Source organism: Equus caballus, chromosome 8, assembly GCF_041296265.1.
Source record: "Equus caballus isolate H_3958 breed thoroughbred chromosome 8, TB-T2T, whole genome shotgun sequence".
NCBI classification, from domain to species: domain Eukaryota; kingdom Metazoa; phylum Chordata; class Mammalia; order Perissodactyla; family Equidae; genus Equus; species Equus caballus.
In genome coordinates, this window is record NC_091691.1 from 45580861 (window position 1) to 45606916 (window position 26056).

Sequence of the window (26056 nt, forward strand, 5' to 3'; positions counted from 1 at the left end):
ATCATACCCAACAGGGAAAAACTGAAAGCCATCCCTCTGAGAGCAGGAACAAGACAAGGGTGGCCACACGTGCCACTCTTATTCAACGTAGTACTGGAGATTTTGGGCAGAGTAATTAGGCAAGAAAAAGAAATAAAGGGTATCTAAACTGGTATTGAAGAAGTGAAACTTTCGCTGTTTTGCAGACGACATGATTTTATATACAGAAAACCCTAAAGAATCCATCAGGAAACTATGAGAAATAATCAACAGCTGCAGCAAAGTTGCAGGGTACAAAATCAACTTACAAAAATCAGTGGTATTTTTATCCTCTAATAACAAACTAAGGGAAAGAGAACTCAAGAATACAATCCTATATCCAGTTGCAACAAAAATAATAAAATATCTGGGAATAAATTTAATCAACAAGGTGAAAGACCTATACACTGAAAACCATAAAGTGTTACTGAAAGAAACTGATCATGACATAAAGAAATGGAAAGATATACCATACATAGGGATTGGAAAAATAAACATAGTTAAAATGTCCATACTACCTAAAGCAATCTACAGATTCAATGCATTCTCAGTCAGAATCCCAATAACATTGTTCACGGAAATAGAACAAGGAATCCTAAAATTCACATGAGGCATCAAAAGACCCGAAATAGCTAAAGCAGTCCTGAGAAAAAAGAAGAAAGCTGGAGACATCACAATCCCTGACTTCAAAGTATACTACAAGGCAACAGTAATCAAAACAGCATGGCACTGGCACAAAAACAGACACACATATCAATGGAACAGAATTGAAAGACCAGAAATAAATCCACACACCTATGGACAGCTAATCTTCAACAAAGGAGCCAAGAACACACAATGAGAAAGAAAAGTCTCTTCCATAAATGGTGTTAAGGAAATTGAACAGTCACATGCAAAAGAATGAAAGTAGACCATTAACTTTTGCCATACAAAATAATTAACTCAAAATCGATTAAAGACTTGAAGGTAAGATGTGAAGCCACAAAACCCCAGGAAGAAAATATAGGCAGTACACTCTTTGACATCGGTCTTAGAAGGATCTTTTCTAATACCATGTCTACTTGGGCAAGAGAAACAAAAGCAAAAATAAACAAATGGGACTTCATCAGACTAAAGAGCTTCTGCAAGGCAAAGGCAACCAGGAACAAAATGAAAAGACAACTCAGCAACTGGGAGAAAACATTTGCAAATCATATATCCAACAAGCGGTTAATCTCCAAAATATTTAAAGAACTCACACAACTCAACAACAAAAAAACAGACAACCCGATCAAAAAATGGGCAGAAGCTCTGAACAGACGTTTTTCCAAAGAAGATATACAGATGGTCAATAGGCACATGAAAAGATGTTCAACATAACTAATGATCATGGAAATGCAAATCATCACTACAATGAGATACCACCTTACACCCATTAGAATGGCTATAATCACCAAGACAAAAAATAACAAACGTTGGAGAGGATGTGGAGAAAGGGGAAGTCTTATACACTGCTGGCGGGAATGCAAACTGGTGCAGCCACTACGGAAAACAGCAGGGAGATTTCTCAAAAAATTAAAAATAGAAATACCGTACAACCCTGCTATCCCACTACTGGGTATTTATTCAAAGAACTTGAAATCAACAATTCAATGAGACTTATGCACCCCTATGTCCACTGCAGCATTATTCACAATAGCCAAGATGTGGAAGCAACCCAAGTGCCCATAGACTGAAGAATGGATAAAGAAGATGTGGTGTATACACACACACACACACACACACACAATGGAATACTTCTCAGCCATAAAAAAAGACAAAATTGTCCCATTCCCAACAACATGGATGGACCTTGAGGGTATTATGTTAAGCGAAATAAGCCAGACAGAGAAAGACAAACACCATATGATTTCACTCATATGTGGAAGACAAACTTACACACAGACAAAGAGAAGTGTTTAGTGGTTACCAGAGGGGAAAGGGGTTTGGGGGGTGGGCATAACGGGTTAAGGGGCAGATTTATATGGCGACTGACAAATAATAATGCACAACTGAAATTTCACAATGTTATGAACTATTTTGACCTCAATTAAAAAAAAAAGTAGAACCAACTTGTTTAACATCCCTTTTGACAGTCACTCCAACTACCAAATGTAGACACTACCTCTTCAAAAATACCCAAGTCTTTTAACTCATTATTCATAAAGTCCAATCAGTCAAAATTATCAAGACTTAAGAGGATAAGTTATCCATACCCTCACTTTCCTTGAAAAGGGCACTGAAAATGGCAGTGCTTCACAGCCCTGTACCTCACCCTAGGACCTGGTTTCTGTACCTCTGTAATGGAGGGGCTTTGACTGATCTCTAAGATTCCTCATCAGGCCTCCACGTCTACAATTATGTCTCACTCCAACCCCTCCCTCCTCACTGTAAATGAGGATCTTCTTTTCTACTCCCACTTCCAGAGACAACATTACTTCCTACATGCCCAATTTCTCCTCCTTCCATTCTCAACTCTTTTCTCCAACCACCTGCTTTTCCTCTAACCTCAGGATCAGAGAAGAAAGACCAGGAAAAAGGGAGAGAAAGAGTAGACACAGTCTTATTTTATCAGGTAAATAAAGGTTATTACTAGGAGGTAAGAGGGGAGAGTAAACCCATCTACTGATGTTTGTCTCTAAGTAGCAGTCGCAAAACCAGGACATTCCAAAACAGGAACTGCTGACCATATTTCCCACCCTCCCTATTCACTGATTTTCAAATGGTCATTGTAATCAATGAAAGGCGATTTAGAGTCTGGATCTTTAGCAGCTGTTAACTGCTAACTGATCAGGTGAGAAACCCTTGCTCTAACAGTTAATGTGAAAACTGTATTTCCAGGTATTTCCAAAGATCATATACAAACATGATCAGATAAATTAGTCAAAAATATTCCACTGGGGCCAGCCTGGTGGCGCAGCAGTTAAGTTTGCTTGTCCCGCTTTGGTGGCCCGGGGTTCGCCGGTTCAGATCCCGGGTGCGGCCATGGCACTGCTTGGTACGCCATGCTATGGTAGGCATCCCACATATAAAGTAGAGGAAGATGGGCATGGATGTTAGCTCAGGGCCAGTCTTCCTCAGCAAATAGAGGAGGATTGGCAGCAGTTAGTTCAGGGCTAATCTTTCTCAGAAAAAAAAAAGGGGGGGGTGGGAGACTCCACTTACTAAATGTAGGCATAGGTCCCAAGAGTAACTTGTTTCTTTGTTTTTTTTGATAAATGACAGTAACTTACATTCAATTCCATTTAACAAAACTGAAAAGCAGAGATCAGAAATCAGAGCTTTCAGTTAATGGTGTAAATGACAACACTGAAAGCATATTTACATGATTTTATAAATAAATGACAATGTAATATAATGATTAGTAAGTAAACAATAATAACTGATGGAAAATGAGCAACACATTCAGATTTCACTTCTTACACTAGAAGCACAACAACAAAGGGATGACTGAGAAAAAAAAGATACCATTCCAACAATTCCGTACAAGGTATGGGGAGGGGGGCATACTCTGTAATATAAAAAGAAGAACTAGAACAAGGAGAAATCCAGCATTAATCATAATCCAATAGCTAAGTCAAAAGAGAGAGACACAGAAAGCTTACCTTTTCACCATTAACACTAACACTGAGAACCCCAATGCTGACTTGCAGCCAGCGGTCAGTTGGATTAAGTACACTAAGGTGGGTTTGTGAAGCAATGCCAACACAGCAAGCGTGAGGAAACTTCAGCTCCTCAGGTACTCTTACATTCCCTGGGAAAAATAAAGCATAGTCAAAATGCAAGTTATATCAAACACTTGACTCAAAGCACAATTGGTTAAATGAAAATTTCTATATAAGACTATCTGTTTATACCCAAGAGCTATGGTATAACATGCCCCAAGTCTTTAGGAGGCCTTGAGACTGTATACGCCTCAGTGAGGCTGGCCAGTAATTTTTTCCTGCTGCATCCAGCTGATGAAGAACAATAACTAAAATTGATCGAACTCACAGTTTACTGCTAATCAACTCTTACATATTACTACCTATTAGTAATCTCTTCCTTTTTTCTCTCACAAATATAAGCCACTGGAACCTAATAAGAAATGAGAGGCTCTAACTTGAATTTTTACTACTACAACCAATCTTTTCTCCACCCTTCTGCAGTTACTCTGAAATTTCCTTCAGAAGAAAGGGCAGAAAAGAAGACAGCACTCCAGTGGCCATGTGCACTGTGCCAGAAAAAGAACAGCGCCCAGCTCTGCTCAGCAGAGTGACTGTCAACAAGAGGACAGGGGGCAGCGCAGCCACTACAGACAAGAGCAGAAGGGTGCTGTCTCTCACTACCGCAACAGTTACCCCGCAAAAGGCTTACAAGCTGGAAGGAGACTCACTCCTTCAGGGAAGCAACCCTAAACTGGACATTTCCTAATTGAAAGAATAACAGAAATCCAAGTGCAAAGCACAAGAGAGAGACAAGAAACAAAGGCATCAGGGGTTTCATTTGCATAAGTTCTCATGTTTTTCTAAGGCCACTTCAGGGTCCCTTGCACAGAAATGTGTTACGGTCTCTGTTCCAAACTCAGGACAAAGCAAAAAACTTTCGAGACATTTAGGTCAATCAGTATCTCCTTGAAACAAACTAGATTTATGGTCTCATTTGAGAAAACTCAACTTTTAAATAATAGCAAGCAAAAATAATCATCAACAGAGAAAAAGAATCTTACCAAATCCTGATGTCATTCCTGAATCCCATGGTTTGATTCCTTGATTTGCACCAACAGACTGCACAGGAAAAGGTTTTGCTGTACTTAGAAGATTCTGATTTAAGGCATTAGAATATGGGTTACAAAGAGAAGAGGTACCCATCAATCCAGAGCCAATATTTTGTCCTAGACAAATGCCCACAGCCACCGAGTTCTGAACATGCTCTCCTGTGACAACATGATAAGGATAACTTCCTGAGAATCCACAGACTGCGGCAGTGCCAGCATGGCACTGAGGCAAAGCAACATCTCCAGCTGAAGGTAGTGTTCCCAAATACTGCTGGGCTAAGGGAGCTGCAGTAAAAGAATGCCGAGTCAAGAGTGTAGGAACTGTAGTGGGCACATTCTGCATCTCAGGAAAAGAACCACAAGCCACAGTGCTGGGAACAGCAGCACACTGGTTTCCAGAGACCACCTGATGAGGAACCTGGCCACCTAATGCACTGTCAGCAGTTGACGGATCTTCAGAAGTTCCTCTTTCACCTTCGTTCACAGATGCCTGATGTGATACAGGGAGGCGTGGCATCACTGACACAGCCAGGTGGCTGAGACCTGACTTGCTCAGTAGACCCAGGTTGATCTGGTCCAATTCACTGGGGTTTGAGGTCAAACCTACCACATTGGTTTCTGATAGATCTCTACTTTTGCAGGAGAGATCATTACCCAATCTAAAGTTAGGTTTTACATCTTCGGGTTTGCTACTCAGAGAAGTAGTTTTAGTCACTTTTTCTGTATCTAAGTTTTTCTGGATAGTATATGATAATGTTCTTTTTTTTCTACTTTGAAATGGACCTTTTTCTCTCAACTTTTCCACAGCCTTTTCCTCTGATAGAACTGGACTGGCTTGAACAATTGTGGTGCTCAACTCATCGGTGATATCACTCTGCGTGTGACAAAAAATGTTTAGAAATAATCCATAGATAAACTGAATATTACAAAGTAAAACCATGCTGATATAACTTCAAATAAAATAATAAAGAGATCTACATGAGATTAATTCTGAAAAAAAGTTGCCTTACACAAGGAAAAGTAGTTTTACAGCTGTGAAGTACACGATTAAAAGTTAGAAAGTGTGCATTCATTGTTTTATAGAAATAATTATGAGGAGACTAAAGAGGAGGCATACACCAATTACATCTCTGAAAAATTTACATAAAGGACCAGAGACAAGTAATTTTTTGCAAATTTAAGGGATTTTTCCTGTAACTGTATAATAAAAATTTAAGTAAATTAATAACAAAGGAGTATGCGGCGAGCAAGCTTCCCAATGATATCAACATGAGCTTAGGAAGCAATGCAAAGCCAGGTCACAGGTTCTCTCACCCCCATTATTTGTTCACACTGTTGTTATGCTTGAAGAAGCTAATTTTTATGAGCATTGAGTCTTCTCCAATGTGTAAGCTTATGTGGTTCTGTTTTCTTAAGGATGAAATAATAGCCATAGTCAATGTTCATACAGTCATTTCTTTATAAGGCATCACCTTGGGGGTGACATCTACAGCTCTGGAGGGTAGACCAGCCGGAATTTACACACAACTTAAGATACACTTGACCCTCACTGATTATTCTTGGTACTTGGTTTGCAAATTTCTCCTGGACCAAAGCTTTAGAAACAAAGACATTGATAAATACCCAGATTATTTGTCAGTCATCATCATCAAGAAATCAATCATTAAACAGAAATAAACAGCAGCCTGCACGTATTCAGTGGTGACTTCTTGGTGCCAAGCCCGGTCCTCACATCACTGTCTCTCCTTACAGATGAAGAAATAGGCTTGGGGAGGTTATAATCTATATCAGAAAGTAGCAAAGGAGAGGCCATCTGACTCCACAATTCAGCTCTTAATCACTATGCTAAGAACATAGAGACCCAATATCTAACAGCATCATCAAAAAGACAGCTTTCAATGAAATGGGTACACTGATTTGTCCAACATGATGTCGTGTTTAGTAACTTTAGTGGATATATTTAGTAATAGCTGGGTGGAGAAGGCCTCTATTGCATACTCACAACAGTCATATTCAGCTCATTAACAAACAGTAGCCACATTTACAAAACACACACACAGATAATAAAATTCTAGCTTCTCCTACACAAATCTCAGATCTACCTATTTCTCTCCCACCCCCACTGCCACTACCTTAGTCCAAGCCTGCACTATCTCTCGCTTGACTGACTACAGTAGCCTTATGTCAAATCTTCCTGGTTCTGATCTTGCCCCTCCTCAACACCTCCACCACACTGCAACTGCAATGAGCTTTTAAAACATCAACACAGATCATATCAGTGTCCTGCTTAAGAGCCTTCAAACTCCCAAATTTTACATCCTAGACTCTTCATGGTTTGGCCTCTCCTCCTTTCCTCATGTACATAGATTTATGGCAGCCATTCCATTCCAAACTTCACAGAGTCTCTCAAATGCAGTGTGTATTTCATAATTCCATGCCTTCTCCCATTTGTTTGTCTGCTTCATCCCTGCCTAATTCCAAGTAGTCCTGCAAAATATGGCTTCAATACATTACCTATCCCTTCCATAAACCTTTGCTGAACTCTTTTGCCACCTGCCAGTCAGATTTTTAGTAACCTCCTTCTGAATCCCCACAGCATAGGTCTATCAAAGTGCATTTCATTACACAGTGTGTCTTGTGTGCCCTCCACCAGACTGACAGCTTTTGGAGGGCAGATACTAAAATATTTATACTTCTAGTGCCTACCCAGCATGAGTAGCTGTTTAATCAAAACACGTACACACACATATTCATCTTACAGGTAAAACAGCAACAGAAATTACATAGACCTGAACTTCAGTCTGAGTCCTATATCAGTAACACTTTGGAGCCAGAAGCCTTACTAAAGAAATAAAAAAAGAACTACCCACCTTATGGTCTTCAAGGCCATGATCTGAGGTCATGGTGGGACACGTGCTCTCTTGTTCAGACACATAAGTAAGCCTGCTCACACTAGCCTGTGGACACATCAACTGAGACAACTCACTTTCACAGGCGGGTGTCTCATGATGAGCTGCTGAACCAACAGACTCTACAGCACACCTGAAAGAGAATACCTCGTGATCAGAGCTATCCATTCCTTTACTCAACATTATCTACACTAGCAAAAAGCCATTCCTGCTTGCCCACAATCTTGTTAATCTACAGCCTCTGCTCTAGGTGGCATGTAGAGTAACTCAACCATGGATTCAATTTTTTACACTTAATTATATAAATCATAAATTATATTCCTATTGAATGAAGTATCTGGCAAGCTACTGTAAAAGAAAAATGCTGTGCATTTTCATTAATAAATTCCATGTACAGTCACATAATGTTAACCACTCATTCAATAAAAGTTTATTGAATACCTGACACAGAGCAATAAGCAGAGTATTCAAAAATTCCTGCTCTCAAAGAGCAAAGATAAAAAAAAGAATCATGTGGATAAGTGAAAAGAAATGAGAAAAGTAGGGGTTAGCCCTGTGGCCAATTGGCTAACTTCCTGTGCTCCACTACAGCGGCCCAGGGTTTTGCAGGTTCAGATCCTGGGCGCAGACGTGGCACTGCTCGTCAATGCACGTTGAAGCGACATCCCACATAGCACAACTAGAGGCACTCACAACTATAATATACAACTATGTACTGGGGGGGCGGGGGGGGGCGCTTTGGGGAGAAGCAGAAGAAGAAGAAGAAAAAAATAAAGACTGGCAACCGATGTTAGCACAGGTGCCAATCTAAAAAAACAAAAAAAAAAAAGGAAAGAAATGGAAGAAGTAATATACCGCTGATAGGAATATAAAGCGGTACAACTTTTGGTTGAGCAATTAAGCAATGCATATCAAAAGCCCCTTGACTCAGATACTCTACATCTAGGAACTAATCCTAAGAAAAAAATTAATGCTAATTATAAAGACTGCTAAAAGGATATGTCATCATATATCACTATCGATAATAAAGTAGGGAACCTTAAATGTCATACAGGAAGAATTAGGCTATGGAAATTATGGCACAAACACACAATAAAACACTATGCAGCCATTTTAAATCATGCTATTGAATATTATCCTTTGACTCAGAAAGATATTCACAATACATTAAGTAAAAATAAAAAATTAGAAAGCAATGAATAGTAAGATCCCACATCAATTTAATACATGTGCCATATTCTGTTAGTCAATACTCATCACAGGGTCAGCCCTATTCAAGGAGAGAGACTGCACCTCGTGAGGAGAAGTGGCAAAGTCACACTGGACAGGAAATTTTGTCGCAGCCACCTCTGGAAACACTTGCTGCACCTACTGAACACTCTGCCATTTAGTTTCAATTCAGTCCTTAATTGACTGAATTTTACCCCATCATTTTTTTGCACAAAGTTCAGAATAGTCAGCTTGGCAATGAACACAGACAGAAAATTCTGTTTTGAATTTTGGATTTTCATAAAGCCCCAAATCAAGACAGTATTGGCAAAATACTAGTTAGTGAATTTCTAACCAACGGAGACAAAATATTAACTAAATTGCTCCGGGCCTATTTTAGCCACTGTATAACATGCACTCTACCTGGGTTCCTGTATGCACATGCACACACATGTGCATACATACACAGACACCATGATACAGCATGAAAAAAGTTCCGGGGTACTGGGGTGATGTGTTGTATTAGTCTACCTCCTTTGGTTAAAAGGAACAAATGCATTTAGGATGTATTACCTCAAGTAACAAGAAGTGAACTGTAAGAACACATGGAAGTAAGAGGAGAGAAATTTCAGTCAAGATGTCCAACTTCAAAGGAATCCAAAAACTGCCAAGGTGCAGTCACACCAAGTCTCAAAGGCAGTTCTGGAATCAGAAACTCTAAATCAGCTCTATGGACCTGCTGGAAACTAAGCCACAGCAAAACTTATCAGATGAAGTGCACTCACCAAAAAAATGTTGCCATTGAACAAATGAAAATTCTGACCAATATTTCACCATGAATATAAAAAAACAATGGAATATGAGATGGCCGAAACCAGGAAAAAAGTAGAACAAAAATATCAAACCCATTTTACCACAACAAAAAAGTACAAAGAGGATTTCAATAAAAATAAGTGAATACAAAATTAGAGCCTACATTCGCAGCAATGAAAAGCATAGTTGATGCTACAGAAAATCAGAGACATAAAGGATAAACATTGGAACAGCTATCCCACAATACAGAGCGAATATATACAGAAAGGAAACTCAGGAAAGAGCAAATGTTCATGGATGACGAGAGAAAGGAGGATCAAGTAATGGGCAACCAACGTACTCAAAAGGAGGAGGGAATAAGTGGAACACAGACAGTAATCAAAGGTAATAGAAAACAAAACTCCCCTCAGTTGTAGAAGGAACTGTATGCAGAGATTATCATAATCCAAGAAAATCAACTGAAAGCACATTCATTTGAAGTTGATGAGGCAAAAATGAGAGAAAGCAATAGTAGGAACATAAAAATGGAGCCAGAAATTAGGCTTAGACAAAAACACATATTGTGCGACAGGAGAATGGATAAACACAATGTGGTATATTCATGCAATGGAGTACCACACAGCAATCAACACAATGAGCTGCTGATAAATCTACTGCAACAACAGGATGAATCTCAAAAACACATTAAGTGGAAGAAGCTGGACACACAAAAATGTTCTAATATGATTCCACTCACATGAAATGCAAGAACAGATAAAACTAAACCATGGTGATACAAATCAGAAAGTGGACGCCAGAGCAGGGGTGGGAGGAAGGAGGAGAACTGATTGGAAAAAAGCAAGGGATTTTTACTGAGGTGATGCAAACAGTCTATATATTTTAGGGGGAGGTGTTTAAATAGGCGTACGTAAGTGTCAAAAACTCATTGAATGGGGCCGGACCAGTGGCATAGTGGTTAAGTTTGCACACCGTGCTTCCGCAGCCTGAGGTTAGCAGGTTCAGATCCCGGGGGTGGACATACACATCACTCACCAAGCATGCTGTGGTGGCATCTCACATATAAAATTGAGGAAGACTGGCATAGATATTAGCTCGGGGACAATATTCCTCAAGAAAAATGAGGAAGATTGGCGACAAATATTAGCTCAGGGCCAATCTTCCTCATCAAAAAAAAAAAAAACCTCATTGAATGACACCTTTAACATCTGTGCATTTTATTATATGTTAATTATATATAGATAAAAATATAATATAACAATGCATACTGTGAAATCCTAAAACTGGGTTAGGAGTGGGCCAAAAACCGACAGTAAGCTTGCTAGCAGGCTAAACTGTGTCCCTGAAAGGATTCATGGATTAGTCTACATGCCATATACTGAGGAGATCTCAACCAGTATTTGCTTTGTCAACTATAGCAAAAAACATATGTTAAGCAACTCAGCAACACAACATCACTCTCATTTCATCTTCCCCAGGCATTTTAGTTCAGAGTACACTTACCCTCTTATAAGTTGGCCTTTTCTCATTAAGTCCCATTGTTTTGCCCCAAGCTGAGAGGTGAGGGTGCAGGTGCTTGGCTAGCCTACCCACATGGAGTAAGATTACCAATTCCATGGTCATGTTAAAAGGTAAACATGATGCCCTCATTCAAAATACCTAACCATATGCCAAGTTCATGAGAAAGTTTGGCATCCACTCCCACAGGTGTGCTTCCTAAACTTAATGAATAAGTATATTTTCTCAGGAGCACAAGAAAAAACAGGTGGGTCCAAGAGTGAGAGACCATCTGGCCCAGCATTTTGTTTCCGATCATGCAGTAAAGGGCAGTGTGAAGGAAAAAAATCATAAAGTTTTAAGTCTTCTAATGTAATAATAATAATAGGCGTTCTCATAGTTTTTATTAAAAGCCTTCATATACAATTAAAAACTATCAAAACCAAAGAAAACAGGATGAAATTGTGTACACGGGGGAAAGACACATTGCAAGAAACACCCTAAGGAATCTAGATTTTAGAAATGTGATGTGCAAATGAAATGAAACAAGTAAGAAAGAGGCAGATCACTGTGATGATGGAAAAGTTCTGTATCTTTGATTGTGATGATGGTTACACAAATTCACACCTGTGATAAAATGACACTGATTTCTACCCACACGTTGCACCCATGACAAGTTCTTGGTTGTGATCCCATGCTATAATTATGTAAGATGTAACTATTGGGGTAAACTAGGTTAAGGGTACACGAAATCTCTCTATACTATCTTTGCAACTTATTGCGAAGCTATAATTATCCCAAAATAGAAAGTTCTTAAAGAAAGGATTAAAGAGAAAATAAATGCACAAGTCAGGAAAAATAGATCCCACATATGCATCACTGGAGTTCCTGGGGGCAGTAGGGGTTAGAGCAGGACCAATATTTTAACCAATAGTACAACAGAAACTTTCTTAAATTCTTATTGATTATTTGAATCCACATATTGAAAGAGTATGCTGTGTGATATGGCAAAGTAATCATGAAGACTCAACATAGAGATACAGCCTAATAAAATTACTAGACTTGAAAGATAAAGTATCTTCGGCATAAGCTTACCAAAAGATCAAGTCAATTCTGAGGTAAAAAGAATTAGGGTAGCCTCAGATTTCCCTCCTGTATTCATTAGAGACAGTAAAGCAATCTCTACAAGCAACTTAAGAAAGCGTAAGCCAAAGATTTCAAACAGTCATGCTGTCCTTCAATCACAAATGCCGCAGATCAACTTTTGAACATAAAAGAGCCTAAGGAATATTGCTCCCTCAGTCCTTCTCTGAACAAACTACCACAGGACACACTTCAGTCAACCAAGAGGGGAAATATCTGATGGCAAGAACTGAATACATTAAACTGTAAAACAAAAACTAAACAAGTATAGGGTACAGTGATAAACCACAATGTGAATGAAATGTCAATGTAGAAATTACATAACTAAAAAAAAGTGAAAAGAGAAAGAACATGAGAATAAGTTCACTAAATGTCTCATTGGTAACAGACGGTGTTACAGGTTGAGTTGTGCTCCCCAAAAAAGATATGTTGAAGTCCTAACCCCCTACACCTGAGAAAGTGACCTTATTTGGAAATGGGGTCACTGCAGATGTAATTAGTCAAGATGAGGTCATAGTGGAGTAGGCTGGGCCCTTAATTCAATGTGAATGGCGTCCTTATAAGAAGAGAGAAATTTGGACACAGATACAGATGGTAGACAGCCCTGCGATTACAGAAATGCATCTACAAGCCAATGGACATGTAGGGCTAACAGAAGCTGGAAGAGGCAAAGAAGGACTCTCCCCTAAAACCTTCAGAGAGAACATGGCCCTGGACTTCTAGCCTACAGAACACGAGACAATAAATTTCTGCTGTTTTACGCTACCCAGTTTGTGGTATTTTGTTATGGCAGCCATGGGAAACTAATACAGTTGGGAATCAAAGAACATCATTTAAAAACTGAGAAAACAAGTGTCAGAAGTAGAAGAACATTTAACAGTACAAAATTAAACACTTAAAAATAATTTTAGAGACAAATATGAGTGGGGAGAAGAAGGAGGAAAAACCCCTGGATGACATCGATGATGACACATCATAGTCAGATGACCTTCACATTTGGTTGGGCTGAATGACTTGGAATGTCCTTTAAAATATGAACTTAATTGTTAAAACAAGAGGTGGCTGTGTATATGAAAAAGTGTTTAAAAATGAGGTATCTAGAAGGAGTCATTGAAGCAGGAGAGAATTAAGCTCTCCATTGATATTTAGCTCTAACTTACCCATACCATTTCAAATGAATATGCAAAATTTCAATGGTACCTTGGGAAACAAGAGGGAACTGTGAAACCAAATATAACATCAATTTTTTCAAAATATTGATCATTTTTGAGAATTTCACTGTTTAGGTAAATTTTTCTGTTTAATAAAATCTTTCAGGGCCAGCCCAGTGGCCTAGTGGTTAAGTTCAGTGTGCTCTGCTTCAGCAGCCCAGGCTCGGTTCCCCAGTGCAAACCTGCACTGCTCTGTTAGCAGCCATGCTATGCTGGAGGCACACATACTAAAAACTAGAGGAAGACTGGCATAGATGTTAGCTCAGGGTGAATCTTCCTCAGGAAAAAAAATCTTTCAATAGAGAAACACATAAAAGATCTTTTATAAAGCCATAAAAGAAAAAAGTCATAAATTTAATAAAATAAACTTTCTGTATGGCAAAAAATACAAGTAAAAAATATTCTAAAGACTAGCAATTATAACTCATATCACAAATAAAGGGCTATTTATTCTCCCTAATACATCGAGGGCTCCTAGAAATGGAGACAAAAAAGACTAACAAGGGGCTGGCCCAGTGGCATAGTGGTTGGGTTTACGCTCTGCGTCAGCAGCCCGGGGTTCGCAGGTTCAGATCCCAGGTGCAGACCTAGAACTGCTCATCAAGCCATGCTGTGGAGGCATTCCACATAAAATAGAGGAAGAGTGGCACAGGTGCTGGCTCAGCAACAATCTTCCTCAAGCAAAAAGAAGACTGGCAACAGATGTCTGCCCAGGGCCAATTTTCTTCGCACACAAACAAAAAAAGACTAAGAATTCATAAGAAAAATGGACAACAAACATGAATAGTTATTTATAGAAAAGGAAATACAAATATAGATGAAAAGATGCCCATCATCACTCAAACAATATGAATTAAAGTTATATTGAAATACTATTTTTCTCACCTATCAGATTAGATAGTCAACAATCCAAAAGTGTGATAAACAGTCTTTTGGTGAAGCTGTGGGGAAACAGGCCCTCTCCTAAACTGTTGGTGGAAAATTAAATTAACACAACCTCTATGGAGGGGTTTTACTAATATAAATGTGAACATGAATGTATATATAGTCTTGTGTCACATAACAACAATTCAGTCAATGATGGACCACACATACAATGGCACTTCCATAAGATCAGTATCATATAGCCTAGGTGTGTAGGAGGCTATATCGTCTAAGTTTGCGTAAGCACACTCTTATGATTTTCGCACAATTATGAAACTGCCTAACAATACATTTATCAGAACATATCCCTGTCATTAAGAGACATGTGAATGTACTCTTTGACCCAACAATCTCATTTCTGGGAACTACAGATATATTTGCACATGTCCATAGTAACTATAATACAGATGAAGCTGTAATGAATAACTTTATAGGGCAAAACATAAGAAGTGTGTAAAGGACCCTATGTTTAGTGTAAAAACGGATGACAATAAGAATATATATTTAGGGGCTGGCCCAGTGGTGCAGCAGTTAAGTTCGCTCATTCCGCTTCTCAGCAGCCCAGGGTTCACTGGTTTGGATCCCAGGTTGTGGATACAGCACTGCTGGGCAAAAGCCACGCTGTGGTAGGCATCCCACATATAAAGTAGAGGACAATGGACACGGATGTTAGCTCAGAGCCAGTCTTCCTCAGCAAAAAGAGGACGATTGGCAGTAGTTAGCTCAGGGCTAATCTTCCTCAAAAAAAAAAAAAAGCAAAACCAATATATATTCATATTTGCTTTTCTTTTGTTGCTAGTGCCATTGAGTTGATTCCAATTCCCACCAACCTGGTGTACAGCTGAGTGGAACCCTGCCCAGTCTTTTGATGCCATCCTCTCATCTTCTGTTGCTATATCAGACAATGCTCTGCTGCTATTCATAGGGTTTAATGGCCAATTTTTTTGGAAGTGGGTGGCCAGGTCCTTCTTCTTAGTCTGTCTTAGTCTAGAAGCTCTGCTGAAACCTGTCCACCATGGCTGATCCTGCTGGTATCTGAAATACTGGTGGCATAGCTTTCAGCATCACAGTAACATGCAGCCACCACAGTATGACAACTGACAGACAGGTGGTGTGGTTCCCTGACCAGGAAACAAACCCAGGCCATGGCAGTGAGAGCTCCAAATCTTAACCACTAGACCACCAGGGCTGGTCATATTTGCTTATACACACATAAAGAAACTCAAGAAGAATAGCTAAGAAACTAATAACAGCTGGTGAAGAAAGTAATAACATGGTGAAGGGATTGGGGAACCAGGCAGACGAGGAACAGCTTAATGGAGGAAATATACACAGCACATCTATACGCAAATACACGTATGTACATTTGATAAAGCAATAAATTTACACTGTTCAAAAGTTATATATACATACACACATATATCTATATATGTGTATAATTTTTGAAGAATGTTACCTTACGGCCTTTTTGAAAAATTAAATTTTAAAAAGTTCTTATAACTGGAAGGTTAAGTTAGTTTATAGCTTGGGTTAAAACCCGTGAAATATTAGGATTCTTATTTTAACCCTTGAAAAAGCATTTTACCAATTTCATTAGTATTAAAAATGTAAATTAAGACTATAAAATAAAAAAAATCCAAAAATATAAGTTATTTAAAATTCTGATAGGAAAACAGTGTGATGGACACTCTCATCATACATTGATAGTAAGAGTGCAAGTCTCTAAGACACTTTGCAAAAATAATTTGCTAATATAGAGAGCCTTAAAATATTCCTACTCCGGTAATTTCACTTCTAGGTATCTATCCTAACGAAATCAGTCAAAATACAAAACAAAATTTTTATAAGCCAAGTTGTTCATCTCAATATCATGAAAGTGGCAAAATATAATAGAATACTTAGTAAGAATTCACCAGAAGCCTCAAATAAACCATGACAGATTCATTAGGCAGTCTGTAACATTACTAATTTTCTTTTAAATACAGCGAATTATTATAATAAATGAAAGAAACAGAGTATAAACATTTGCACAGAAAAATGGCTTGAAAGAAATCTACAAAATATTTACAATGGTTACCTTTGAGAGATGAACCTACAGATGATTAATTTTCTTCTTTATATTTTTTCTATACTGAGCATGTATTTTTATTATTAAAAAAAAAAGGTAAGCACCTACCCGGATAAACTTGTTCCAGAAATTTCACTAGGAGAAGAATGACTCAGTGGAGAAGTTGAAGGTCTGAAGCTATCCTGGTCATCCTCTGAGCCATGTCCACCATGCTCAGGAGAGGGATTTTTCAAATCTATGAGAAAGGTGTATTGTCTAATGAGAACAGAAAAAAAACAAAAAAACAGCAACCACTCTGTAATTTTATAAATGTGATCAATTACTCTGACACTTACCAACATTTTTAGGTGAGATTGTGAAATGTTTATCAAAAGTTATATGCTTTTCACTGTTGCTTGTTTCACTAACATACTCATTTTGCCTCTGATTTTCTCCATTACTTTGTATTTCTTCACACTCTTCTGACAGCCAAAGGGATGCTTTTCTGGAGTTCCGTACTAATGAATAACTATTAGACGTTGGAGTGGACACTGAGGTAGCTTTTTCACTGTTACCAACATCTGGTAATTTGCTGTCAATGGAATATGGCTTCACATCAACTATTGTGCTCTCATCCTCTCTTATACTTCTAAGAATCGAATTTGAAGAATTTATTGTTTTAAATGATTCCTGGTTCTCGCTCTCTTCGTTTTCACCAGAAAAAACAGCTGCTGTATTTTCTTCTGGCTTCCTTACACGTATATTAGTAGTATCTAACTCCACTGTATGGATGTCTTGTGTAGTCCGTTCTTTTGGCAAAGATAAATCACAAATACCAGACATATCAGCTCTTGAAAAATCACCTTCAAATCTACTAACTTCTGTTTTTTTAAGGTATTTCTCCATATCAAATATGCTGGATCCATTAGTTTTTTCTAAATCATTAGGTAAGAAATGAGACACAATGGAATAGTCCTTTTGTTTATCATCTTCCTGAAAAGTCTTCTCTCTGGTTTTATTTGAAAGTGCCTTCATCATGGCAGCAAGCTGGGAGGGATCAGTATTCACTGATGCATTTGCAATGGCTGAGGCAATGGTGCTTATCCTAAGTACAGAATCACCATCATCAGGTAGTTCACCTCTGTATCTTTGACGTTTGCTGTTCATGAAGAATGTGTCCTAGAAATGTGAAAATTTACATCAGATAAACTTACCTCAGTTCCAGACAGGTACATATTAGTTTAATCTTTATTTCTAAGTACTACATGAGATTTAACAGCAGCAAGAAATTAATGGTACACCAGTTAAGTATCCTAATGAAAAAAGATAGCTATTATCAACTTTAACTTAGAATACTGCGTTACTTACAAAATCAGATTATCAATTGTTAAAAAAAAATCTTCAAGAGCTAAATAGATGCTAAAACAGAATTAGAGAATAATTTAAAACCAAGAAATTAGGACACTGTGATAGAAAAACCATTGAGACACTTTGTTTGCAAGTATAATTCTAGGTAATTTCATTCACCTGTTAGAATTATTTATAAGCAAGACATAAATAGGAACCATGGATAAAAAACTGAAATGGAACCAAAAGCAAAGAAACATAAACCTATTGAATATTAAAAAACGCAAGTTAAGACTTCTGCCTCAAGCAATAGTAGATTAAGTAATGCAAACCAACTCTTGCTGAGAGCAATTAGAATGGGACGACATATCCAAAGGCATCTCTCAGAAGGCACTAGAGAGCTAAAAAAGGAGTAAAAAACTATGGGGCCAAAATCTAAGAGAAGAAAGGTCCCAGAGAGATCAGCCCAGTAATAAGGATGCTTTCCCCTAGGGGATCTGCTGTTTCACGAAGAGGCATCTGACTTCCTAACACATTCTATGAGGCCAACACCACTCTGATAAGAGAGCCTGACAAGGACAGCACGAAAAAGGAGAACTACAGGCCAATATCACTGATTAATATAGATGCAAAAATTCTCAACAAAATTTTGGCAACCTGAATTCAGCAATGCATCAAAAGGATCATACATCACGATCAAGTGGGATTCATACCAGGGACACAAGGATGGATGACATCTGCAAATCAATCAACGTGATACACCTCATCAACAAACTGAGGAATAAAAACCACGTGATCATCTCAATAGATGCAGAGAAAGCATCTGACAAGATCCAACAGCCATTTATGATAAAAACTCTTAACAAAATCGGGATAGAAGGAAATTACCTCAACATAATAAAGGCCATATATGACAAGCCACAGCCAACATCATACTCAATGGGCAAAAACTGAACTCCATCACCCTGAGAACAGGAAGGAGACAAGGACGCACTCTATCACCACTTTTATTCAACATAGTACTGGAGGTTTTGGCCAGAGCAATTATACAAGAGAAAGAAATAAAAGGAATCCAAATAGGCAATGAAGAAGTGAAACTCTCACTGTTCGCAGACGACATGATCTTATATATAGAAAACCCCAAAGAATCCACTGGAAAACTATTAGAAATAATCAACAACTACAGCAAAGTTGCAGGGTATAAAATCAACTTACATAAATCAGTAACATTTCTATACTCTAATAACGAACTAACAGAAAAAGAACTCAAGGACACAATCCCATTCACAATCTCAACAGAAAGAATAAAATACCTTGGGGTGAATTTAACTAAGGAAGTGAAAGACCTATACAATGAAAACTACAAGAGTTTCCTGAAAAGAAATTGATGACTACATAAAGAGATGGAAAGACATTCCATGCACATGGACTGGAAGAATAAACATAGTTAAAATGTCCATACTACCTAAAGCAATCTACAGATTCAACACTATCCAAATCTGAACCCCAATGACATTCTTTACAGAAACATAACAAAGAATCCTAAAATTCATATGGGGCGACAAAAGACCCTGAATTGCTAAAGCAATCCTGAGAAAAAAGAACAAAGCTGGAGGCATCACAATCCCTGACTTCAAAACATACTACAAAGCTACAGTAATCAAAACAGCATGGTACTGGTACAAAAACAGGTGCAGAGATCAATGGAACAGAATTGAAAGCTCAGAAATAAAACCACACATCTATGGACAGCTAATCTTCGATAAAGGAGCTGAGAGCATACAATGGAGAAAAGAAAGTCTCTTCAACAAATGGTGCTGGGAAAACTGGACAGCCACATAGAAAAGAATGAAAATTGACCATTCTTTTTCACCATTTACAAAAATAAACTCAAAATGGATCAAAGAGTTAAAGGTAAGACCTGAAACCATAAGGCTTCTAGAAGAAAATGTAGGCAGTACACTCTTTGACATCAGGCTTAAAAGGATCTTTTCAGGGGCTGGCCCAGTGGCGCAGCGGCTAAGTGCATACGTTCCACTTCGGCGGCCTGGGGTTCACTGGTTCAGATCCCGGGTGCCAACATGGCACTGCTTGGCATACCATGCTGTGGCAAGCATCCCACACAGAAAGCAGAGGAAGATGAGCACAAATGTTAGCTCAGGGCCAGTCTTCCTCAGCAAAAAGAGGAGGATTGGCAGCAGATGTTAGCTCAGGGCTAATCTACCTCAAAAAAAAAAAAAAAAAAAAAGGATCTTTTCAGACACCATGTCTTCTCAGACAAGAGAAACAACAAAAAGAATGAACAAATGGGACTTCATCAGACTAAAGAGCTTCTTCAAGGCAAGGGAAAACAGGATTGAAACAAAAAAACAACCCGCTAATTGGGAAAAATTATTTGCAAGTCATATATCTGACAAAGGGTTAATCTCCATAATATATAAAGAACTCATACAACTCAACAACAAAAAATCAAACAATCCGATAAAAAAATGGGCAGGAAACACGAACAGATATTTCTCCAAAGAAGATACACAAGGAGCCAGCCCGGTGGCGCAGCAATTAAGTTCACATGTTCTGCTTCAGCGGCCCGGGGTTTGTCAGCTTGGATGCCGGGTGCAGACATGGCACCACCTGGCAAGCTATGCTGTGGTAGGTGTCCCACATATAAAGTAGAGGAAGATGGGCACAATGTTAGCTCAGGGCCAGTCTTCCTCAGGAAAAAGAGAAGAATTGGCAGCAGTTAGCTCAGGGCTAATCTTCCTCAAAAAAAATAAAGAAGATATACAGATGGCCAATAGGCACATGAAAAGATGTTCATCATCACTCATCATCAGGGAAACGCAAATCAAAAACTACACTAAGATATCACCTTACACATTAGAATGGCAAAAATAACCAAAACAAAAAGTAACAAATGTTGGAGAGGTTGTGGAGAAAAGGGAACCCTCATGCACTGCTGGTGGGAATGCAAACTGGTACAGCCACTATGGAAAACAGTATGGAGACTTCTCAAAAAATTAAAAAGAGAAATACCATATGACCCAGCCATTCCACTACTGGGTATCTACCCAAAGAACTTGAAATCAGCAATTCCAAAAGTCTCATGCACTCCTATGTTCATTGCAGCATTATTTACAATAGCCAAGATGTGGAAGCAACCTAAGTGCCCATCAACTGATGATTTGATACAGAATATATGGTATGTCTATACAATGGAATACTACTCAGCCATAAAAAAGGATAAAACTGTCCCATTCACAACAACATGGATGGACCTTGAGGGTCTTATGTTAAGTGAAATAAGCCAGATAGGGAAAGGCAATCTCTGTGTGACTCCACTCATATGTGGAAGTTAAACATGTAGACAAAGAGAACAGATTAGTGGCTACCAGAGAAAAGCGGGGGTAGGCACAAAGAGTGAAGTGGTGCACCTACAACACGACTGACAAACAATAACGTACAACTGAAATTTCACAAGGTTGAAAACTATTACGATCTCAATAAAAACTGAAAAAATAAAAGAAGAGGCAGCTGATAAGACTTCAAGTAGAAGCCAAATAAAGCTCTTCTTACGGGAGTTAAGGGTATAAAAACTCAGTTCAGAGTTCACCAATACAAGAGGGCAGAGGGTAAACATGGTAAATATCCATGCTTTAGGATAAGATCACAAAGGGTTACACCCTAGGAGTAAAGGTAAACCAAAATTAAACTGGTCCTCATAAGGTTGAGGCCCAGCTCCAATCAGCTCAATCCCAGTAACTGGATTAAAGTTATGTGAGATTGCTGTGTTCCTCTTCCCTGTCAAAAGCAAATATAAATCTCGTCTGGAAGATAACATCTCCCATGGCCTCAAATTATTTCCACAACTTTTCTTGTAAAAGTAAACCTCTCAATGAACGAATAACACTTGATGTTCCAAGATAATATGGCCAAAATCCCAGAGAAACAGACTCACAGGGGGATACAGAAAATGGAGTCATCAGAACCCAGAACACACCTAAATCTAAAATCTAAAACATAAACTTCTAAAACATATTTATGGAAATAAAAGACACTATTGAGAACTCTAGCAGAGGACTAGAAATTATAAAGGAAAAACAAAATGTAAATTCTATAATCGAAAAATACAATAACAAATTAAGACCCCAAAGGATGAGTTGACCAACAAATGGGACTCAACGGAAAAAAGACTCAGACTTGGAAGAGAAGCCCAAAGAAAATATCCAGAATGAACCATGAAAGAGAAAGTGTGGAAAATACACAACAGAACAGAAAGAACATAAAGAAAAAAAGAGATACTCGGAGAAAATCTGACAAACTTTAAACTCAGCAGAAAAGAGAAGAGAAAATGAAACAAAAATTACATTTGAAGAGATATTGGCTGAGAATTTTAAAAACTTGTGAAAGTCAACAATCCAAGATTTAAGAAGGCCTATAAACCCCAAGCAGGATAAAACAACAGACACCTAAACACATCATAGTAAAATGCAGAAAAACCAAACAAAGAAAAAAATTTTAAAGGAGTCAGAAATAGTAAGATACATTATCTTTAATGAAGTTAAGAAGATTGACAGCAAACTTTTAAAATAAAACAATTTGAAATAACATATTCAAATTGCTAAAAGTTGTTTCTAACCTGGAATTCTATACCAAACAAAAATATACTTCAAGAGTGAAGGTAAAATAAAGATATTTTTAGAGAAACAAAAAACAGAGAATTCATGACCAGCAGATCCTGACTAAAAGAAACTGTAAGGGTAGTCTTTAAGTAAAAGAAAATTAATCTCAGACGGAAGGTCAGAGATGTATATTGGCTGATGAAATAATAAAAATCACCATCATCATCATCATAATGTGTTATGGAGTTTAAATAGAGATAGAATTAAAATATAAAACAACAGTAGCTTACAAGACTGGAGTGGAGTAAACTGAATGTTTGATGATCCTTGTACTGTCAAGTAAGAGGCAAAAACCAAAAAAAAACGCCCACTTTCATTAAACATTGGTAAGCAAAGGCGACAGCTTATAATTTCCTGACTAACCATTAAAATAACATGAAAAGAATATATAATTACCAAATTAATAGAGGGGGAAAATTAGAATAATATAAAATACTTAAACCAATCCAAAAGAATGCAAAAAAGAAAAACAACACAGTCTAGGTGAAACAAACATAAAGTGAGTAAAGAGAGCAGATTCAAACCCCCATATATTGGTAATTCTATTAAATATAAATGGAAAGAAAGACTGTAAGACTGGTTGAAAAATAAAATCCAACTCTCTCTTCTTATAGGAGAAACATCTAATATGTAAGGATATAGAAAAGTTAAAAGTAAAATAATAGAAGAAGACATAACATGAAAACACTAACTAAAGAAGGCTGGCGTTAACTATGATAACATCAGACTGGACTTAAGGCATAAAGCCTAACTACAGACAAAGAGAGCTATGCACAATGTTAAAAGGTTCAATTCACCAAAAAAAAGAGAGAACAATTCCAATTTGTATATACCTAAAAATATAGCCTTGAAATTTTTAAAGCAAATATCAACAGACTCATAACACTAATGGACAAATCCACAATCATGGTGTGAGATTTTAATACTAAGTAATTGAAAGAACAAGCATAACAATTTTAAGAATACAGTTTGATCATCATGATTTTAAACATTTCACCTTAATGAAATATACAGAAGAGGGCAACCAACTATCAGACACTAGGTATTCCTTTCACGTGCACAGAAAATATTTGCAAAAACTGAACAAATGCTGAGCCATGATATATATCATGTCTCAACAAATTTCAAAAGACTAAAACCAGAAGTTTCTCTGACTACAGTGCAACTAACCTAAAATCAGTATTTAAAAATTTGAAAAATCCTCAAATGTTTGGAAACTAAGCAACACATTTCCAAAAACCAATGGGCCAGAGAAATAAGAAAATACACTGAAAGAAATGATAATGAAAAAATGACATATCAAAACATAGGATGAAAAAAACCAGGAAAGGACGCAAGAAAATCTCTGCTTTCAGGCAAATTTATACCATCAGATGCTTATATAAGAAAAGCAGAAAGGCAGAAAAATTAAGCTAAGCATTCATCCCAAGAAGTTAGACAAATAACAAATTAAATTCACAGACAGTTGAAGGAAGGAAACGAAGGCCAAAAAATATGAAATAGATAACAGAAATAAAATTGATAAATTAATAAAACTGAGAAATACCTTCTAAGAATCACCAAGAAAAAGAGAGAGGCAAAATAACCAATATTAGAAATAACAAAGAAGACATCCCTTAAGAGCCTAACATATTAAACAATCAAAAAAGGATATTATGGTCAACATTACTGTGACATATTATCAAGTTTAGGTGAAAGATTACAATTCCTAGAAAACTACAATTTACTAAAACTGACACAAAAAATTTTAAACATCAGATTAGTCCTATAACTATTAAAGAAATTGAATCTGCAATTAAAAAGTATTAGATAAAGAAAATTCCAGACTCAGATGATTTCACCAATGTATTCTACCAAAACCTAAAGAAAATAGTACTAATCTTAGAAAAACTCTTCCGGAAAATCGAAAAAAAGAGACCAGCAAAACCTTGATATCAAAACCAAGCAACAACATTCTAAGGGGCACTCACGAATACAAGTGCAAAATTCTAAATAAACTATTAGCAAACCAAATCAAATGATCTACAAAAGGGATAATGTATCATGACCCGAGTGAGGTTTATTCCAAGCATAGAAGAATGGTTTAATATTCAAAAACCATTTAATGTAATTCACCACATTACCAAAAGAAGAGAAAGCTCATGTTTACCTTGATAAATGCGAAAAAGCATTTGACAAGATTCAATCTCCTTACAAGTTAAAAACAAAAGTAGCAAACAAAAATTAAAAGGGAATTTTTTAAATCTGATGATAAATAAAAACCCACAGCATTTACCAAATTTAAAGATAAAATACTGAAAAGCTTTCCCGCTGAGAGAAACCGGGCATTATCACTTCTATTCAACACTGTTGTAAGATGCCATGAAGTAAGGCCAGAGAAGGAAATCAAGGTATAAAAATTAGAAAGGAACAAAACTACTGTTATTCTCAGATGATAATAACTGCATATACAGAAAACTCCAAAGAATCTACAGATAATTGTTAGAGTTAATTGTAAATTTAACATGGTGGTTGGATATAAAGTGAGTATATAAAAAAACGTATTTCTGTTTAGCCACAACAAAGGGAAAATGAAGTTGAGAAAGATAATATTAAAATACCATTTCAAAGACTTAGGAAGAAATCTAAGAAAAGATATGCAAAAATCTCTGCACAAAAAAATCATAAAATACAGAGAGAAATTAAAACCTAAATGGAAGAATGGATAATTTTCATGGATTAGAAGATTCAATGTTATAAAGATGTCAATTTTACCGTTCTATAGATTAAATGCAATCCCATTTAAAAGCCCAACAGGGTTGCTGGTTGCTTAGTTTGAGGAAGGTGACAATCTGATTTTAACACACATATGGAAATGCAAAGAACCGAGACTAGCCAAGATACTCTTAAAGAAAGATAAGAGGGGAGACTTCCTCTACTAGATGTCAAGACCTACTATAAAGCTGCAATATTTTAAGTTTTACATTGACACAAGACAGACACAAGAGAGATCCCAAATGTCCATCAACAGTAGAATGGATATAGCAACTGCAGAATACTCACAGAAGAGAAGTCTATATAATAATGAAAATAGGCTTCTATTATACTTAACATAGTTGCATCTAGCAAACAGAAGTGAAAAAATCAAACAAAAAAGAATACATGCTACATGACTTCTTGGACATAATGTTCAACAACAGGCTAAATTAATAGTGTTAGAGGTCAGAGAGGAAGGAGTAGCATTCAGGAGGGGCAAAAAAATGGCTTCTAGGCTGTTGCCAATGCTCTTTCTTGAACTAGGGTGTATACAGGTGTATTAAGTTGTGATAACTCACTGACTCTAAGTTTGTTTTATAAACTCTTTTGTATGTTTACTATATATTGATAAAAACGTTTTTAAAAATTTAAAGAACACTTGTAACAAAATTGAATCCAAGAAAAACCCAACCATGTTATACTGCATATATTTTTCATGTCACCTTATCTTGATCTTATACAAGAACTACGAC

General features: G+C 37.3%; 1 protein-coding gene across 10 annotated transcripts in view; it reads right to left on the minus strand.

The window, feature by feature from the left end:
• The window catches only part of CEP192 (centrosomal protein 192), a 114769-nt gene that overhangs the window by 48877 nt on the left and 39836 nt on the right, over positions 1 to 26056 (minus strand). For all 10 annotated transcript variants that reach the window (XR_011420930.1, XR_011420929.1, XR_011420928.1 and 7 more), the window contains 5 exons: positions 16899 to 17721; positions 16672 to 16798; positions 7663 to 7834; positions 4745 to 5666; positions 3642 to 3790 (listed from right to left, as the gene is read on the minus strand). Coding sequence is in view for 6 of the 10 variants with exons in the window: in XM_023647476.2 (XP_023503244.2) it covers positions 3642 to 3790; positions 4745 to 5666; positions 7663 to 7834; positions 16672 to 16798; positions 16899 to 17721 (2193 nt within the window). In the remaining 4 variants the exon portion in view is untranslated. The remainder of the gene's footprint in view (positions 1 to 3641; positions 3791 to 4744; positions 5667 to 7662; positions 7835 to 16671; positions 16799 to 16898; positions 17722 to 26056) is intronic.